Source organism: Nymphalis io, chromosome 22 (genome assembly GCF_905147045.1).
Source record: "Nymphalis io chromosome 22, ilAglIoxx1.1, whole genome shotgun sequence".
NCBI classification, from domain to species: Eukaryota; Metazoa; Arthropoda; class Insecta; order Lepidoptera; family Nymphalidae; genus Nymphalis; species Nymphalis io.
In genome coordinates this window covers 3,186,002-3,206,837 of record NC_065909.1, presented here as the reverse complement: position 1 = coordinate 3,206,837, position 20,836 = coordinate 3,186,002, and the positions used below count along the sequence as shown (strand labels likewise).

At 33.5% G+C, this 20,836-nt stretch overlaps 2 protein-coding genes across 4 annotated transcripts; one reads left to right on the top strand and one right to left on the bottom strand.

The window, feature by feature from the left end:
- Nucleotides 1-215: 215 nt before the first annotated feature.
- LOC126777084 (coiled-coil domain-containing protein 102A) lies at nt 216-4,908 on the bottom strand. 2 transcript variants are annotated; one of them, XM_050499967.1, is made up of 2 exons: nt 4,762-4,908; nt 216-2,813 (listed from the first exon to the last, which is right to left on the bottom strand). In XM_050499967.1, exon 2 carries the CDS (start codon nt 2,804-2,806, stop codon nt 1,661-1,663), a length of 1,146 nt encoding a protein of 381 aa, XP_050355924.1. In that variant the 5' UTR covers nt 2,807-2,813; nt 4,762-4,908; the 3' UTR covers nt 216-1,660. The 2 variants fall into 2 exon arrangements, with proteins under 2 accessions (XP_050355924.1, XP_050355922.1); XM_050499965.1 differs by having other exon boundaries at nt 4,766-4,904.
- A 1,300-nt stretch (nt 4,909-6,208) lies between these two features.
- Nucleotides 6,209-20,280, top strand: LOC126777022 (uncharacterized). 2 transcript variants are annotated; one of them, XM_050499845.1, is made up of 10 exons: nt 6,209-6,350; nt 6,882-6,947; nt 10,382-10,556; nt 10,889-11,084; nt 11,320-11,571; nt 11,775-12,034; nt 12,174-12,560; nt 12,650-14,762; nt 15,436-17,064; nt 17,221-20,280. In XM_050499845.1, exons 3-10 carry the CDS (start codon nt 10,383-10,385, stop codon nt 17,286-17,288), a joined length of 5,079 nt encoding a protein of 1,692 aa, XP_050355802.1. In that variant the 5' UTR covers nt 6,209-6,350; nt 6,882-6,947; nt 10,382; the 3' UTR covers nt 17,289-20,280. The 2 variants fall into 2 exon arrangements, with proteins under 2 accessions (XP_050355802.1, XP_050355801.1); XM_050499844.1 differs by having other exon boundaries at nt 6,209-6,947.
- The last annotated feature ends 556 nt before the right edge of the window (nt 20,281-20,836 follow it).

Genomic DNA, 20,836 nt, shown 5'->3' with positions numbered 1-20,836 from the left:
GTAATCTCTGGCAACACTCGTAATGTCAATGTAATACAGATAATTTATTTATTTAAATACTAAGTCAAACTGACAGGGTCATTAGCGTTAGATCTACAAAATGTATGCAATAATAAGTATATAATAATATTTTTCAAAAAAAAAAAAAAAATTAGGCTATTTCTTGTGATTAGTACTTTTATATCGACTATATTAAATTAATATTTCTATAATTCAAAAACAGCTCGATCAATATTCGATTGAATTGTACAATTATATATTATTGTCAAGAAAATAACTTTAAATATTGCACATGTAATACAGGAAGCTAAAATTATATTGTTATTAAGAAATATGTCTTAGATTTTGTTTATATTTGAAGTTATTTTCTCAAAAAAAAAAACACTTAAAATAATCAGGCAAGACAGCAAAATAAATAGTCACTTAATTAAAAATATAGATACAATAATACACTAACTATGTAATTTTTCGTTTGCGTTAGGCCTTACTTACACTATAATATAAAAAATATATTTCGGTTTAAGAAAAACAGAAAAAATACCCTTTACGGTTCCATTTTAAACTTTCGGCTGTTTAAAATCAATATATTATATTCGGGTATTAATTGCAATCGTATATTTTTTATTAACTTTTAATGTTTGAAAATTCTTGCGAGTTAAACTAGAACTAATACCTCTTTTCTCATAGAAATGACATTTTACTTCTTAGTTCAGTTCGTTGACAATACATTTTTAAGGTAAGCTTGACATAAAAAAAAAATCCTTACCATGGTATTGTATGTAAAACTAAACAGCATTGAATCATGAAATATATTGGATATTAATATCTTATTGATCATTATAAATGCTGTCCTACGTCTATAGCTAATATTATTTAAACTAAACTATCACAATTGTTAACAACCTCTAACAAATTCATAACATATATATATATTATTAGGCTATTGTAAGCTTATAATTAAAAAAAAAAAAAAAAAATTCCTTTGCTCAGCCTTAAGTTTGCCTGAAACAGATCAGTGTAATAGCGATGAGGGCGCCACGTGTTTGTATTCTATGTTTAAATAAGTAATGACAGTTGCAGTTGATTGGATAGGTTATATAGTTATTGTATGTAATAAATACTAGACTAGATTACCCATTAAAATAAGCTTACAATTCCCTAATAATAATGTGTATTTGTTCTGAGACCAAGCTACAAATTACAATGCTATCTAACTTACAAAAGATATACAAAATTGTAGGCCAGTTTTATGGATTCGTATGTAAGAATTTTAATGTAACAGATAACATATTTTAATCAATGTAAAAATGCATAACACGATATAATTTTTTAAATGCTTTAAAATCGTCGGAATGTAGTGGCGAACCTTTAAAAAAAATCCGCTATTTTTAAATTCGAGTTTTACATGAAATTTCTTTCATGTTAGTGTTACAATTTAAATTTGTACTGGATGATATTATTAGCCAGGCACTAATGACTATTCACATTTCACACTTATTACGTATTATATTTAGATATTAATTTGGTTTCTAATTCGAACTTTTTATTAGATTTTACTTCTTTTTTTAAATATAATATTTATGTATGTATGACAGCGTCAAATTTTTAGAGAATATTCGATTATGTCTTCCCAATGAATTAATTCGCTAGATGGTAAGTTTTAAACATTTTCGCTTCTTTCAACTATTGCTAATTCGTCGTCTTCGCCTGATGTATTCGTTTTTGTGTCGTAATGTGCTAAATTTGCTTCCGACGATCCGTTGCTGGATTCGTGAGAACGTGGACTGACGCTGGTCTTCCTAACGTACAGGACGTTTGAGTCCAATCTATTATTATGATCAGTGAAGGGTATCCCGTAAGCGCTTCCATCGGATATTCTATTCAATTTGTGTATTTGCTCTCTGAGTTCGCAAACTTGACTGTATAATTTCTTATTCTCCCGCAATATCGCTATGCTTTCGGTTTCTAACAGTTCCCGTTTGCTCCACTGGATATTGTTCTCTGATTTGAGCCTTTCGACTTCCATTTTGTACTCTGCTATTTTTTCTTCTAAGACTTGCTTCGCTGCTATTTCGTCTTGTAATTCGTTTTGCAACTTTTCAACTTCGCTATGACTAGAATCCGAGCCCAACGTCCGATCGTTGTGTGTCAGTTCCATTTTGGTGTTATGTAACTCGGCCGTTAGAGTTTCGATTTTCGCTAGAAGGAATGCTTTCTGATCTTTTTCACATTGTAAACTTTTGGACGTTTCATCCAATCGTAGTCTCATTTCGCTTAACTTATTTGCAAGAGCATTATCTACGTTTGAAAATTTGTGGGAATCTAATGACGCTCTCTGTCGCGTGGGTGGTTCGTTAGGCGATACGTACCCGACATTTTTTCTTCTGAGTTCGACTCCGTCCTCAGCGTTGAAGTCACCAGCTACTATCCTACTCTCACCTATAGTCAGAAGTTTTTCATTGTCTTGTTTCAGTTCTATTAACTGCTGTTCGAGATCAGCTTTTTCAGTTCGTAGTGCTGCTAGTTCTTTGGACATGACGTCAATTTTATTTTTAAACTGTTTGGCTTCATCCCTAGCTTTATTGCGTTCGTTACGTACCTTACTCCATTTTTCCCTCCAATTTGAAGTGCAATCCGACCACCAGCGCATTGTTTTCTCCATCTGCGTTGCCCGCGCCCGTGCCTCATCCAACTCTCGCTGGTATAGTGCTTCTTTTGCTTCCCAATCTGTGTTTGTGTATCGAATTGAACTCCCGTCATGGTCACGACTGCGCCGATGACTTCCTCCATGTGAACTTTGCGCCATCTTCTATCTGTAAATAGGTTAATAGGTTGTATGATTACGATATACATAATTTTAATTATTTATTGGCATTAATATATTTCTTTTGTGTATATTCATTAATTTTCCTAATTTCTTTTTTAAATATGAAGAACTAATTAAAAACTTTCATCAGATTAAAGTAGATGATGAATTTCTGACTGTGAAATACTATATTATAATAAAATCAAAACTCTGTGAAGTATTTTTTAGTTTTTGTTTTAATTTACAGCACAATGAGCTACTGTCCGCAACCTGATCCCTGTGCTCAAGTATGTCCGCCACCGCCACCACCGCCACCATGCCTGATAAAGCCAATCATGCGTGGCTTACATTGGTCACAAACTAAAAGAGTGCTCGCACAAGCTCTGACATTGTCAGTTGTAGCTGGCAGCTGTGTTTACTTCTTTTTAGGTGTACCAAGGAAGGCTAAATATAAGGAATATTATGCGTAAGTTTATTTCAATTATGTTATTATAGTTAAGGATCGTTTTTATGTTTAATTAATCTGGCTGGTAGATATCTGCATCATGCGATGAGCTAGTCAAATAGTCCTTCAATTGTATCCGACTCACTATTGAACCTTGAGTGTAATCGTGTTTTACAACAACGGCCCATAAATGTCTAACAGATGAGCAAGGCTTTGTAGTTTATTCTAACAGATTGTTTACTGTGCCTTGTTGTATCTGAATAAAACAAAATGTGACACTTTTTGTTGCATCTCAGCTTCATTTCAATTAAATATTATGAAATAGTATATTGCTATCTCATACCTTGAACTTGATTTGGACTGGTATGTCGTATTGCCCGATAATAAAAGTTTCACGATTCTCTCAACATTAATTCTTCTAAAGTTGTAAATGTAATTATAGGCACAAAATATATATTAACTAATAGGCTGACATCACTAGTAATGGAAAACATGGCTAACAATTTTTGCCTTTGATGTCCCATTAACATGTTTACGTCAAAACTATATAGATATGTATTATATGTTACAAGTGAAAAATTATTAAAATTCATATGATAAATAGGTTGAAATAAATAAAAATCTGCAAATTAAAAAAAAATCTCATGCTACACAACTTTTTTTATTGTTTTTTTAAAATGGTATAGCCTCAATTTTAACTTCAATACTCACTTTTAATGTAATTGGTTATCTTAATTAATTAGTAAATAATTCGTTATTTGTTATTATTTTTCTTAATTTACAAAAATCAAATATACTTTTTATTTAGGAACAAGTTGATAAACACAGTTTTAAATCACAATTTTAAAAGATACAATTAAAAATACAACCTGGTTCAGAAGGTAGATTTTACCTTGAGTTTAAAATAAATCAGTTTTTACTAAACTTCACTAAGAAGTATTATAAATACACTGAGTTTGGAAATATCAAGTACACTTGGAGGCAGTGTTTGATTTTAAGTTTGGCTCTTACGGTTTTTGAACTAAACTTTTTTTTAAACAATTTATTTAAATCAGCAATGGGAAATTATATTGTAAAATATTTATAAAAGGATAATATGAACTATGAACTTATTATCTGTGGCAGAAGTGACTAGTTTATTTGTTATTAAAACAAAAATCTAAAACTAAGTGTGAATGTGTATAGGCCATGGGACTACAGCCATGAATATCCATTCGTCCGTGTAATATAGGTTTAATTAAATATATAAATTTTATAACGCTACAATTACCGAACTATTCAATCTGCTTAAAAAAATATTTAAACGAAATAAACCTAAGAAAAGCACTGATGCTTTTCTTTAAACCTTGTTAAAGAAAAATACTTTAGTATATGTATACACATCTTGTCTATGATACTTTTTTATAATTAATCGAAAATCAGTAACATAATTGATGTTTAAACAAAGGAAATATAATAAAACATTTGTTTACATAAATGTAGCTGTCCCACTTAGTATACATATTTTCACATACCTGTAACTTTTAATTCATTATAACAGTTATTTTCTTGAGCTTTAGCAATTAATTTATTTAATAATTTAAGTTTATAAAGTTATATTCTTTACACAAGTGACTACACCATTATCGAATTTATCCAATTCTTCAATAAAACTGATAATGAAAAATGATAGATGCTACTGATGTCTAATATTTCATCTTCATTTCATATTTAAATCGAGTAAAAAAAGTATCGATTTATCATACAATTACAATAACATTTCTTAAAAATATAATTATATTTCAGATTATTTATTTTTTAATAGATTACACAAACTTTTAGGAGTATTAACAAAAAAAAAAAAATAATACCTAGAGTATGTCTTAGATCACGAATGTAATTTTTCATGTATTCGAACACGATTTCAATTCGAACCCGATTGATGTTGCGATATTATTTACCTGTATGCTATGACTTTCTACAGATAATGTAGATTAATACGATATGATGACAGGTTAAATAATATTCTTCTACCATGTCTTTTATTAATTGTTAAATTAATTATATCGATTTATACTTTTATTTATAATTATAAAATGAAGAAAGAAATCAAAAACAGTTTTACAAATATGTACATTTATAAGGCTATCAGACTAATTATTATTAATATTGTAATTCAGGAAAAAAACATTTCAATCTAATGTTGTTTTGTATTTTTAAATTTTCAGACGGGGTGAATTTGAGGATTGGGCTGATGAAATGGCACGGAAAGGATTATTTCAATCAGTACCAGTTGAATCTTTAAGAGATAATACCCATATCGATAAACGTTGATATCTGCATTCATCGCATGCAATATATTTTTCTTTACGATTGTACGGCTTATAAACTAAATTTGTATTTTAAAATAAATATTATTAAGAAGTAAAAGTTGTTTTGTATTGTTAATTTATGTATTAAAAAATTTGTAAGAATAGGTCATATCGTATTAATTCTTTTGATTAACGATATTAATTAGAATTTTCAATCATTTGTACGATTTTTTAATCTAGGTTATTTTTTCAGAGTGGCCTTTAAGTAAGGTTCTTAAAAATTTAATTAACTTCATATCAACAGGAAGTGATTCGTGTCCTCACGTTTCATGGCGGCAGCCAATTGAAATCGTCTGTATTATTATAAAAACATAGAGATTACTTTTTGCACCAATCACAGAAGGACTGCAGTGGAGCATGAAAGTTTAAATATACAACTTTGTAAGAGCGTATGAAGTTCTTTATTTCGATTTAATAATTAAAAAATATTTACAAAACCTTCACACTCAGTTTGATGATATTTACTGACTTATTCAAATTTGTGAATTGTGTAAACCAAAGATATATGTTAAAAAATTAAAAGTAACTTGTAATTTTCTTCACTCCCTTTAAAAGATACGTCACGTATGTTTGTCTACTTCGAGTCAATGCGCATGTCAAGTTGAAAATTGCAAATGGCGTCCGTTGTTATTGTTCGTACCGAATAACTATTTGTAAAATATATACTATTCTTTTAGCGATTTTTCTAATGGACTATTATATTGATGCGATGCTTTAACTTCCCATGATTCGGCGCGACACGTTTTATGTACGTTTTAATGTGTTTTGAGTGTTTTTTTCATATTCTATGTGTGTCATGCAAATGGGGTAAGCTGGAATTATCGGATGTCGCTTAGGTTGTTTTGGATAGTTTCAATAAGAAAATGGAGTGAAGTTCTGTGACCTACAGTGTGAAAATGAAACCTCCGTAAAGTAAATTAATTACCGCGTTAAGTTTAGAACGAAGCAAGAGACGGCAACGGCTGTAATTTACTAATGTTCCATGCCGTGACTGCACTCTCCGTACATTTCAAAATGGCTGCTGCTCTTCACGATATATGAGCTTTGCGTCACTGAAATATAAATCAGTGGTTTTGATTCGTATAGAAATTCGCGTGTTACTTGTCGAGTGATTCCATGTGAAAACTCGAAATTAATCAAAGGACAGTGCCCCGGGAGAACCTGGGGCGGGACAATAGTGGCATATCATATGTTTTGGCTGTAGTGGACACTGAGTGACCATAGGACCGATATTGCCTTGCGTCCGAGCCGGATTGTAATGTTGCGCTTGATTTTACAGGATGATTTGGAACACAAGACAATAGAATTTGTGTGTTATTGAGCGGAATGTGACATTGTATGATAGGTGAGTACGTTTTTTTTTTCGTTTATTTACATTATGTGGGGTGTTCGACCGTATGATGTTGCGAACAAAATGGACACATTGAAGGGTGACAGCAGGTCGGTCGGTGGCGGCGGTAGTGCCCCATGCATTGGTTGTTACAATCTTACAACTTTATCGTAAAGTCGCGTTAAAAATACTTAAATACGTAATAAAAAAAGTTGTGTAACAACGATGTTTTGCCGACCTTGTTGTACAAATGGGAATAATTCCATGCCTGACGCACATCATAGGGTTGATTGAAATATTTTACACATTTGCATTCTCAAACATCATTTTATTATAAAACTTGTACCAATATATGCCATATAGATTGTCTTATTAGTATGTGCAGTGTTTGTCAATAGTAGCATTAAAATGTTAGGTTATACTAATTAAAAGGTTTGAATTTTTAGATTAATTAGACTTCATAACTAAGTCCAATGTGAAATTATTGCTTGAATATGTTTAATTATAGTATTAATTTGTGCATTCCTTATCAATAATGGTGTCATCTTTTAAATACAGATTATTAATAACATGAGATTATCATTATATTCTACAGTGAAACAAAAAAGTTTATTTAAACTTTTATTGTATTGATAATTTTATCCAATTAAGAATTTTTTTTTTTCTGATTGAGGTTTAATATTTTAATAAACATTTTTGTATTAACATATTTAAAGTATATAATAACTAATAATAAATATCAGATAACAAAGTGAACTATTTTGGTAATAATATACCATATGAATATATAACCATATTTATTATCAGACAAAATATTATAGTAACATAAAAAAAACCATACTATAATAACTTTTACAGTACTATATCTACATTTTAATTTACAACAATTTATTGCATTTGGTTTTTTTTTAAATATTAAAATAGAGAATATTCTACTTATTATTAATTGCATAAAATATGTAATTCCTAAATTGAGTAATTATGGAAACTTTGTAATTTTTGCTAAATATCTAATTTTCATTGCATCACTTCAATGATGTGTTGTTATTTTATCCAAATAAGAAGGAAATAATCGTTGGGTTCTAGGATTATTTAACTATCTTCTCTGTTATTGGGCATTATAAAAATATGAAATTCAAAGAAAATAAAAAATATGCCCTAACTCTTCAAACTAATATCAAGACTTCTTTAGGTGTATTCAGTGAACAATTAATTATCATGTATTTTTTAGATTCAAAACTCTTAATAAGAAAGGAGATTACTCAGTGGGACAAATACTTGCCTTGACATGAAAATTTTTTTTTATTATAATTATTTAAACTTTACTTATGTAATTAATTAAATATAATGTAATTCATATAAATTAATATTTAATCACACAAGAAATACATATTGTGATAATGTGTTTGTACATATAGAATAGAATGGTCGTTAAATTTATAATTAGCAACGAAATTAGAAATGAAAACAATTTTGATGTATTTGCTTATATTTAAATATTCATCATTTTATCCCAAAGTGAATATCAGTTGTCAAAATATAAAAAGTCTCATTGTTATCACTAGAATCGTTATAATGATTAGAAATAAATTTGTTTTATATAAAAATTGCTATTATGATTTAGTTTTATCATCAATATTATTACAAGATGATAAATCTTTCATCACTTGTAATTTGAGTGTTTCGATCTAAATTTAGATCCTATTTTAGTTATATATTACTTTTTTATTACTATTTGCATCCCCACAGAGTTGTCTGTGCCTTTTTTTGAAGTTTTTTTTTTTTTTTTTGTTTTGTTATGCTCTTGTTACTTGCAAAATTAAATTGTAATACATTATATGTATCTACATCTACATATAATGTTATAATTAATATTATAATATATTTATAAGTGTATTTGTTACATTTATATATAATTGAAATCACCAAAAATAGTTACGAGTGCTAGTAGTATTTCTACATTCTATTTAGATTTAAATTCATTCTTTTGTCATCATGTTAATAAATATTTGAATGTATAATTTTTTCTATTTATATATATGTTTGAAGTACATATGTTTGCTAGTTGTGACATTACTCATTATATAGACTGTTAAAAAAAAATTAAATGTATTATTTGTTAATTTTCTTTCCAACAATAAAAACATTTTAATATATATTCTGTAAAATATTGATGATTTAAAAAAAAAGCAATTATTCGAAAAACAATATAAAATTTATATATATATTTTTAAAAATTAGTTGTTAGATTATAAGGAATATATAAAAAAATTTATAAACAATTTGAATAAAATTATCAAATGTATGAGTACCGTGATAATTGAATTTAATTAGTTGTATAATTGCCATACTATTCTTATATTTTGTCATTTAATTATATGTTTCATTTTGTAAATGTATAATGACAGCTTCAGCTAATTATAAAATTTTATTTGCACGGTTCGCCTGGTGTAAGTTTATTTTAGAAATGTTTCTTTTTTGTGAGAATAATAATATTTATTTTTGCTACTCATAATGAACATCTATACTAACCATAGTTATGCATGAATAAAATTATAGAGAATGTATTTTTTTTTATGTTTTTTTTTTTTTGTTTTATAGTTTTTCCAAGATTTGTGTTATACTTTATACTTATAGATACTTAAAAGCTATCAATATCATAATAGTTAACATTTTAGTGTAAAGTTAAAAAAAAGTTTTATATAACCATTTTTTTTTTATTACTACTTATGGTTTGTTACTACTCAGTAATTTCAGTCGTTAGAAGAGCACACATGTTTGTCTGTAATATACTAATAATATTATAAAAATTATCAACTGTTTGATTTTAACATAATGTTAATTAAATAATATAATAAATATGTAGATTTCTAGAAGAATATCTTCTATATGGTAAATAATTTATTGTAGAATCTGACATATGATTTTAGTTTCTATTAGATCTTAAGTATTTAAATGCTTATAATGTAAATTGGCAAAACACGCACATGCTATATGGGTACAGATATAACATTTTTTTTTTTTTATATATGGAATATTTTATATTAAAAAAAAAACAAAAAAACAAATAGTTTGACATCTATTACTGAAAAAAAAAAATGGAGAAAATGTATGGTATAATAATGGTAATGGTAATAAAAATTGGTTCTTAATGTAATAAATATGACTAATTATGAATAAAATATTTTTTTTTTTTAAGTTTTATTCATAATAAATAAAAAAAATTAAAGAATATAAATTTATGTTAAGGATATTGTGGGGACTTAGTTAAATTATGCATTAATAAACTTGGATTCATTGTTTTTACATTTTTGAAAAGCACAACTCACATTACAGCCTTTTTTATCACACTATCCAACAATATTTATTACATATCAATCATGATATTTAATACCATTTAGTCTTATTCATTTGATTGCATTTGTAATGTAGAAAAGTTTTTGTTTTAGTATGGCAGCGGATAGCGATGGGCTAGGCTCGGCGGGCGGCGGCTCGTGCGGCGTGGTGGTGACATGTGAGGGTGACCTGCGTGATCCGAGGTTTCCCGCGCGACTCCGCCGCCTGTTGCGCGAGCTGCGCGCCTTACTCGCTGAGCCGCATCCGCACACGCTCAAAGTTAACAAGGTAAAGTATATGTGGCTAGCCACTGAAATATTATAGACCACATATTAAATATACTTCCTTAATAATAAAAATAATATATGCAATCCTTCCTTCGTTCCTATGTCATTAAAATAAAAGTTACTCGAAATTTTACGTATAATAAAAATTAAAGGCTGAATTTAATGTCGAATTTAAAAAATTATATTTTTTTTGTATTTGAACTGTAAAATAAAAATGGTGTGTGTGTGTGTGGGGGGGGGGGGGGGTGGTAAAAATATTGTTTTCTTGTTTTATTTATTACTTTGGTGTATTGAATTTAAAGAATATTGCTTAATAAGGTCTGTGTATTTTAGGTGGAGCCTTGGAACTCTGTGCGCGTGACGTTGTCAGTGCCGCGTGCGGCGGCGGCGCGATTGCGAGCGCTGGCTGCCGCGGGGGCGCCACAACTACGTGCGCTCGGCATCCTATCGGTGCAGCTGGACGGTGACGCGGCCGTGTCGCTGCGGCTCCAGCATGGTGCCGAGCTACGCATTAATACTGATGCTGATGGTGAGTATTGTATATATATCGTTTTCAAAAAAGAATACTAATATTATAGAATAGAAGAATAATAATATTTTTGTTTATGATTTGTTAGACTAGAAATCCTCTATTAAATATATGAATGTATAATTTACTTACTGCAAACGCATCACAACCCTGCCGCTCTTTTTTATTTTTATTGAAGAAATATTGAAGGAATATTTATAAATATATACTAAGAATGATTTATTTTATATTTCAGAAGCGAGCACATCACGATCACAATCTAATGAGCTGCTGGCCGGCTTGGGCGGTATCGGTCGACTGATAGCCGACGAGGGCGCATCCACCAGCTCGGAACCCCCTCAGAATAATTTTAAATCGCCGAATACAGTGTGTCCGATGGATGGCAAGATACCACAGAACATTCCCACCCCGACCACGGACCGCTGCGAGTTCCCTTTTGGCAGTATGACTCAAGCAAGGGTTATACATCGGAAGGAGAACACCTTAGGTTGGCTATTAAAATATAATATTAATTCCATTTTACAAACAATCTTACACAATTGCATATTATATCAAAATATATACCAATGTATATAATAGAAGGTTTAAGCTTTGATCTAAAACTTAGATCTAGAATTATGGCCATACCTTCAAATTTATTTATTTATTTAAGTATGAACAAATTTTTCAATGTAAATATTTCTCTTACAGGGATAGGTGGCTGCGCAAATACACTGAGACCTGGTACAACGGAGCAATTCGCGCGGCCGTCAACTTCATTTACCGCTCCCCCACCGCCATATCCTGCACCCCCGGCAACTCCCACGACGCCGACAGCTTCGTCGGCTCCTACTGTGGCCATGTCGTCGCCTCTGCTAGTGAACCTATTGCAGAATGACGCACCAGCGCCTCAACCGAGGTCGAAGCCAGTGCCTCATCCTGCTAAACTTGATCGGCTGGAGGACTCTCAGGTTTGATTTCATTTTAAAGTTATAAGGGCCAATCATTGTGTGATTGGCTCAAGTTATTTGCAAAATATTTTATTTCTCCATCATTTGCAATCCATAAATACTGCCTAAACAATGTATTAAAACTACAATTATTTTGCAGGTGGAACTAGCAGTCGGTCGAGCACCTTTCGAATACCGTGGTGGCAGAGCTACCACTCCCCGGCCGACAGTACCAAGTCCGGCTCCTCCCGCTCCTCGGCCTGCTCCCCGGCCGGCGCCATTTATTCGTCGCGCTTTTCCTCCTCGCCCCCCACCGTCGCCGACCCCGTACCGCACACCAGTACCAAATGCTACAGTTGTAGGGCGAGCGAGGTTTCCCTCACCATCCTATAGTACTGAAACTTTCCCAGCTCCACCTCCGCCGCCCTATAGGCAGCAGGCTGTACCTAGGCCGAGGCAATTGCAGCCGAGGGTCACGCCAGAAGACCTTCAAGCGTTACTACCACCTACTACTTCGATGGACCAGAAAACGCAGTCGAGTTTTCAGGTGCCCTATTATTTCACGATATAAACAAGATCTAAGATATAGTAAAAAAATTTAAGGACATTTTATAAAAAATGTTACTTTAATTTCAGGAATTCCAGAGGTACCAACAACAGTACAACGCAAGGCAACGTGCCGCCTCTCGTGCAGCTTCACAGCCGGATTGGAACGAGCCCTATCGGGACACGTTGGGCTTATCGATCCCTGACCTTCCAGACAACTGTGACCTCGATCAGCTGCTACCGACCCTGGGCGGTGACCTCAACCTCGACGATACAACCTTGTCGGCCATTTCGGATCTCGATGCAAACACCAAACTAGATCTACTCTACGATAATTCACAGGAATCAATGCCTAACGCCACAGAGTCGACTCCAGACTCTCTTCTACAAGAAATCACTGGTGTTCAATACCCCGGTCCAACGTTAAATGGGCCTTATAACCCTGAAATGACTCCTACCACGAGTCAAACAAACGTGAATAGTGATGTGCCTTCTAAATCCGCGGAAACGTTCGACGCGAATTCGGAGACGGTATTTATGCCGCCGCCACCCGTGCCTCCGCAGTCGACTTCCAAATTCCATGTAAATTCCCCAAACCATACGATAGTTAATACCCAACATACGCCTTTTAAGTCGCCTCCTAACGCTGCGTATTCAGCGTCGCCAAGCAATATGAATTCAGATAGAATGATAGATAGGAGCACAAATCAGTCATCATCCATGCCGCCGCCTATGAGACTTCCAATTAGAGCGATGACATCAGTGTCTACAGCTACAGTAGGGTCACAGGCAACAGCCCAGGAAATCGAGGAGCAGAGTAAGCAGTACCTTATCAAAACTCTTATGAGAGATGATGATACTCCGCCCCCTAAAGAGCAAGAAAAGAAAGCGGAAGAAGTAACGGTTGCACAGTGTAAGGTTAAAGAAAATCCAACTGAAACAGTACCAGAAATATTCGGTATTGCAAAAGTTATAGATGACGATAGTAAAAGGGACGATGATCTCAAAACTAAAAATAAGATCATTAAGAAAGAAAAAGATGAAAAAACGCTGGCACAGAAGGGAGGTAAGCCAAGAACGGGTGGTGCAAAAGAAAAGCCTGCTACGTTGAAAGACAAGATTGTAAGGGATGGAAAATCTACCAAAGTTGCCTTACCGCGGCCTCATGTCGCGAAACCTGCTACTCCTCTGACTGAAGCACCTAAATCGCCTTCTGGAGAAAAGGAGTCAATAAAATTAAGGTTAAAGCTGGATAAGAATGAACCTATAGTCCAGCCTGTGTATAAGGCTGATGTTAGTTTTGTCAACCAACAATTGAAAGGTGAGAAACCCATAGAAGGCGAGCTCAGGGTACCGCCTTTACATATCAGCCTTAGAGGTCGAAATTCAGCAGTGATAAAGAATTCGAAAAAGGAAAAGAAAAAGTTTGGCCCAGGAGATCTTCATTCGAAGAAAGTTAAAATAAGAAAGTCTCTGGAATCCGATGAGAAGTCACACAGGCGAGACGCTGAAGAGTCACTAGCTTCGAAGTCGGGAGAAAGTACTGAAAACTCAAAGACTGATGAGTATTTACATGTTAAAAACATGAAATTGAACAATCATTATGAGGGGGAGGCTATCAAAACTGAGATCGCAGGTGACCACAATGTCGTGTACAGAATGAAGACATTGTCGAAAAATGCTCACATAGTGACAAAGTCATGCGATTACAAGGTCTTCAATAACAAAGGACAGTCATTAGATAGTATGAAAATGAAGAAGAAGTCCAAAATGCTGAGTGAAAGTGGGAAATCGACAGAGAAGGAAAGAGACAAAGAATGGAGGAACGACTTGCTAGATAAGGAGGGGAAATATGCCCAAAATGAGGGCTACAGAGAGACACCAAACAATCACGACGTGAAAAAGAAGTTACCAACATCAAAAGTTGAGAAGGACGGTGCGAAATGTGATAACTTAAAGTCCAGTGAGGTGAAGGCAGTGTTGGACACTGAATATGGTGAAGTGAAATCTGGTGCTAGTGATTTGGACAACAGGTTATTAAAGTGTCATAAGAATATTGAACGGACGCTCAGTGTTGATGAGGAAAAGTTTGATTGTGACGAGAATAAGTTGAAAAGGACACTCACTGATAGTGCGATTACATCACCCAATGGACTGATCTCTTCAGAGAAGAAGAGGAAGACCAGCCATAGTTCCTGTCCAGGTATGTATCTTAATTTACAGGTGTAGATGTAACACTGTACATAGAAATTTGCATAGTTTTGTCATGGGAAATTGTGTCAAAATGTTGTTACAAGTAAATATTTATCTTTTTCGAAATTTAGAACTAGTATTAGGAAAATTTTGTATATAATAATTGAATGAAAGTACAAATTTAGTAAAATTATGTATATAAATAAAAATGATAAGTCTATGTGGACCAAACACATTTTACCATTTGCGACATTTGCTTTTCTATGTATGTTATTATCAGTTAAATATATGTAATAAATAGGGAGTATATAAAACATTAGAAATATATAGATATTATTATTTTAACATTGTAAATTATTCATTTATATTGAGATATAATAAATTTATTTGACTCAAACACTAGTAATCATTTTATTTTGAATCATTCATACTTAGTTAGCTTGATTCTTAACTAACATAAGTACCGTTATGACAGCATCACAATCTAGACTTTGAAGAGGTGTGCTTGCAAATAATTGTCCAATAAATAATTCTAACAATTTCAATCTTTCCTTCAAATTTTGAGTTTGCTTTTGCATAACATGTTTGTCATTCATTAAAACTACAATAAAAACATGAATTAAATCCAAAATTAACATTAAACTTCGTTTTAATTATTTAAAAAGACATTGTTTGCGTTCCAGATCCCCCTGGTTCGACAAACATAGGCACAATAGGCGGCAGTCGCGTCGACTCGCCGCCACCCGCCGCTAGTCAGCGCTCGGGAGCTCTCTCCCCGCGCCGCAAAGAGAGGCCCAAGGATAAGACTTACTGCAAACTTGTGGCCGAGAGGACGGCTCGACCGGACGCCGACAAGTTCGGTAATAGTAGGTCGCCAAATTCACAAGCTCAAGGTGAAGACTCTGGGATTGAATCTATGGATGCACTCTCAGAGAAATCTCCTAACCAAGCCAGTCAGTCTCCACCTGGTCCACAAAGAAAAGAACGCCTTGACATGCCTAGATCGACCAGCCCGACGTCAGTGCAAAGGATAATAGGTGTAATAGATCCGCCGCCAGCGTCGGACGAGCTTTTAGAGAGGTTGTCGCTAGCGACGGGGCAACCACATTACGATCCCGTACCGCCTGATATAGACGATATGGGTGATATCGAGGCGGAACTAGCGAAAATGCATGCAGACCATATAAACGGAGATGACGCGCCAAGAAGGCCGCCCGAAGAAACGACACAAACCAAAGAAGTGAAAAGAGAAGCTACCCCTATACTCAGGGACGAAGACAAATCTACCCAGAGCATAAATAGAGGAGATTGTAAGAATGAATTGAAAACTGAAGTGAAAACAAATGATACCGAAATAAAACTCGATTCTAATATTGCTCAAAAGGATGAATCGCGAAAAGAGGAAACGATTGTATCGCCCAAAAAAGAGAAAGGCATGGACGACTTTGATCACTTACCGAGCAGAGTCTCCCCTCCTCTATATACCTATTCCAATCAGGAAAAAGTTTGTGCGAACGATTCTCTAGATTCAGAAGAAAACAAGTGTGTCGTTTCAGAAAATGGCGAATCAAAAGACAATGGGACAGAAATAAAGGAAAAGCAAGAACCGAAGATCGAAAGGTTACCCCTTAAGGCTGACTTTCCAGATAAGAGCTTATTAGAACAGTTACTAATAGAAATTCCTACACCAGATTATGTTGGAAAAAGGCCAGAGTCACCGTCTCCTTCGAATTTGGAGAGAGTCGCTCGAAGTAGTGTCCGGACGAGGTCAAGTAGTAAAATGAACAGTCCTGCGGATGGACCGAAAACGCCACGGTTAAGTCCAGGAATTAGCAAACTCGAGCGGTCTGATTCACCTGCTTTGCAACCTAGAAATTGTCTTAGGAGTGGGTCAGTAGATAAGACAAGTCCGCGGACAATAAATGCAATGGTAGCAGCTGCGAAACCGGTGCCCGGTGGTAAGCGAAAAAGGCGGGAGTCGGAAAGCTCATGTGCATCGACTATCAGTTGTGAAGAAGGAATTTCTCCAGGTCGGCCCAAGAAAAAGCCGAGACGCATCGACCAGAAAATGGTGAACCCCGTTGTGGCGATCGACGGCAAAGTAAAAAAGGAGTCTGATAGTGATAGCGATGAACCATTAATATGCAAGGTTCGGGGGAAGGGAATTAAAACAGTAAAGCCCGGTGTAAAGGTACCAAAAGGAGCAGAAGGTGTGGGGACTAGAAGGTCAGTGCGGCACGGCCCGACGCCGGCCCCGGCTGCGCCTGCGCCGCCTAATAGCACGCCTGTGAGACGAAAAACGAGGAGTGCGGGTAAGTAGCATCATTAATAGGAAGATTCTGAATTTTCTTGATACATATATTATTAAGTAACATGTATTTATACTTCATTATGATAAATAAAATGAAATATAAACATATTTTTAGGAAATACAATCAGTATTACAGCATGACTAATGTCGTTTTCAGTAGGCGAAGGAGGCACCCCCAGCGCCGGCGCGGTGCGCAGACGACGCGCGTCCCGCGACGGCAAGTGACGGCGGCGACGCGCGGGCTGTGCCGCGCCCTCGCCCCCCCTCGCCTTGCCGCTGCCGCTGCCTCTGCCGCTGCTCTACCCGCTCGAATGACCCCCTCGCATCGCCCTGCACCTACACATCTGCCCTAGAGCCGCCTCTGTACGAGAACGTGACGTGGAATGTTCTCGAACAGTTCAGATGTCGTATGCAAACAGGGACGGAATGAACGTCCGGTAGCACTGAACCTTTTCGAACCTTGGGATTAGTGAATATATAAGTATATAAGTGAAAATACAATACTATTAGAGGACGTGACACGGCCTCGGTGCCTGGAAGCTGGAAACACGAGACTAATGTGGTCGGTTATCAGGAAAAAGTGTTTTTATAGTGTGCAAAAGTTTTGTGGAATTTTTAAATTTTATGAATCTCAAGAGTTTGTAAAATAAAAAAGAATATTGTGCAATAAAAATGAGAAAGATAATCCTTTGAGGAATATTAACAGAGTTAAATATGTGTGCTTTTTATACTATATAATTGACGCGGGTGGGTATGATAGTTATGTGAGAAGTGTTCAACTGTGTTCCTGATGCACCGGCAGTCAACACGACCGGGCGCGAGACGTTTTAAGGACTGTTTATTATATTAGTGAACAAATCATGTTACCATTCACTATAAAGCACTCGACGTTTTGTTGGTAATTGTAAGTTTATTTCTTCTATCGAGTATTTTTAAGAGCGTCTTTTTACCATAAGGCTGGACTCAGTATAGGAGTTGAAAGCCAAAAGTGGAGCCTTAGTTTAGAGTATAGAGATGTATCATTGTACAAAAGCACTCGTCTAATAGGCACATTGTTATAGGATAAATACCGAGAGATATAAAAAAAAGTAAATGCATAAAATTTTAAAAGATATTTTCATACGTTTTTGCACGTAACTCTTAGCGTCATCGGTGATCTGCGTCGTAGTTTTAATACATTTTGGCGGGAAATAGCCTGACGAGCTTTAGGCTATTTTGTCGTGCATTTCATTTGTGGACATAAAAATATATTATACTTTAACATAATGGCTATTTCCCGCGTAAAACACGCCGCTATTACGACTTAACGTTAGCGTTTTTATATGTAAGTGAATTCACGACCAATAATTGTAACTTAAATGTGACAAGATACTTGAATAATTTCTTAGTGAACTGATAATAATTGTGACTGAGTGTTTCAACAGTTTGTCTGTTTGGGCTTCCAGTATACTAAACTATTTTTATTTTAATGCCCCATATATATATGTATATATATATTTTTTTTGTTTAATTTTGACCATCCAGTCTATACCACGAACCCTGTCATTTTCACTTCACAGATAAAAAAATATCGTAAACCAGTGATCCCTAGAAATTAGAAGCTAGCTTTTTTTTGCACTGTACATAAAGAATCGATATTTTTAAAAAATTAGTTGCCTAAGTAGGTATTAGTATTTATTATCACAATTTTAATTATTCATTTTCAATTGTATAGACAAAGTTTTTTTTTTACGTTAATCTGCACTTCATTCAAATTTATTTATCAATTAATTTACATATTTAAATAAATTTGTATGTATTTTAATATTGTTTGGCTGCGTTTCGTTTAAATACTTTTATATATTAACAGAGAGAATTTTATAAATTTTCTTTGCGGTTCCTATGTCTGAGATGATGATTCAAAGCAATAATTCATGGATGTGACTTTCCGTTAACTTTTATAGATGATCTATAGATCCCTTGATAGAAATATAGATTGACTGCCTTAACATTTTTAGTCTTTTAGATATTATCCCATATAAACATCTGTGTTTCACTCCATTTCACCCGTAAATCATATTTTTGACTCCTCGTTTGATAATGTTTCTTAGATCGAACGGTGATAGAGCTACAATACAAAATGTTAGATTGTACGTATTATTTATAGTATATTGAGAAAATTTTATAGCTAAATATAAAGAACAATGCCTGATAAATTGTGCCCTAAAACGTGTGCCGTGGTTGGAGGTGTGTGACTATTATGTATGTTAGTGCTAGTGCGCGGCGAGTCACGGGCTGGGAACTACGCGATCACTTTCTGCCTCCACGTGACGCGAAAATGAAATCGTTTTTTTTTTTTTAATTATTAGTTAAAAGTATCGGTTTCAGTCCGGTGTATAATCTCTTGTAAATTTCTGTGTATAGATGGGAAAATTAATATATGTTACGAATAAAGTAATTGTTTTTTTTTTCATCTTTTTTTTTTTAAATCGGAGTTGCCGTATTGCCGCGTTGTATATAGTGGGTCGCGCTGTTGTAACGGGCTCCTGTAGGATTATGCCTTGTACTGTAATATAAAGTATGACTCGCAAGCTTGTACCATATAATTATAGTGAATGGACTCCTCAAAAGTAGTTATGTATATTGGGTGTATAGTTATCCTTTAGTTTTTGTTTTTTTTTATCGACTAATGATAGTAATTTATGCTGATAAAAATGTCTATATTATACATTTATATATCTATAAAAAAGAGAAATACAAATAGTTTAAACACTATAAATATAGGCTAGGGGTTACACCACACATGAGATAGCATATAGTTTTGGTATGTAAACATTTAATAACTTGTAAATATACTGCAGAAATAGTGAATAAATAAAGAATTGATACAATAAAATTTAACTTTATGTTATTGTAATATTTTTTCTAGTACGTGTTGTTAGATGCCGCGCACGTGCTTGTGCGCATGCGCGCGGCGAGTTAGGTCAATGATAGCGCCTGTACATTTTTTGTTGCTAGCAATTAATGAAATTGCAACTATCCTTTTTTAATTGTGCATTATTTTTTCTGTAAGTTGCTTTCTCTGTCGTTCTTCATTATTTTTAAATCATATAATTATATTCATAAAGTACGATGAGTCATGGTGAATTATTATCATATTATTATGAATGAAAAGAAATAAGGAATATTATTGTTCTGCTATTATTAAATTTGTAAAGTTAGTTTATTAATAAATGAATAAAAAAAATATTTGTTGTTTCTTTTTGTATTTTTTTGTTCATAAAACCTGTTACAATTTAAATTTTATGGTATTGAGATCAAACATGGAATTTATGACATCTTGTGGCATAAAATAACTTATCTAATGTATAATTGATACTTATAATAAAAATTGAATAAAATAAGGTTTTGGAAAATTAAAAGATAGTATTGTCGTAATTGTATTAAATAATTTTTAAATTTTACTACTTAGAGTTATTTTCAACATATTTTGTTTTTTTTCTCACTTTATCATATGGTCTGCTCGTCTCAGATAAAAGATCGTTTCGTTTTGCCCTGTTTTATCAACTTGCAATTATAGCTAGTTTTTATCCTATGGTTATATGAAATAACTGTTATCTTGTAATATTAAATATAAGTTATTTTTACTAGTGATATTGAAAACCACTACATTTTGCAAGAAGGAATGACAATTGTTTATTGAAAAAATATATATTTTAATATAGTTTTAATAAATCAATATAAAAGTGTTTTAATCCTAGCAACTTTGAATAATGGACAATACGAAAGGGGGG

Coding starts and splice junctions, on each gene's coding strand:
- LOC126777084 (XM_050499967.1), bottom strand. CDS start 2,806: ATGGCGCAAAGTTCACATGGAGGAAGTCATCGGCGCAGTCGTGACCAT.
- LOC126777022 (XM_050499845.1), top strand. CDS start 10,383: ATGGCAGCGGATAGCGATGGGCTAGGCTCGGCGGGCGGCGGCTCGTGC. Junction 11,085..11,319: donor CATTAATACTGATGCTGATG/GTGAGTATTGTA, acceptor TTTATATTTCAG/AAGCGAGCACATCACGATCA. Junction 12,561..12,649: donor AAACGCAGTCGAGTTTTCAG/GTGCCCTATTAT, acceptor CTTTAATTTCAG/GAATTCCAGAGGTACCAACA.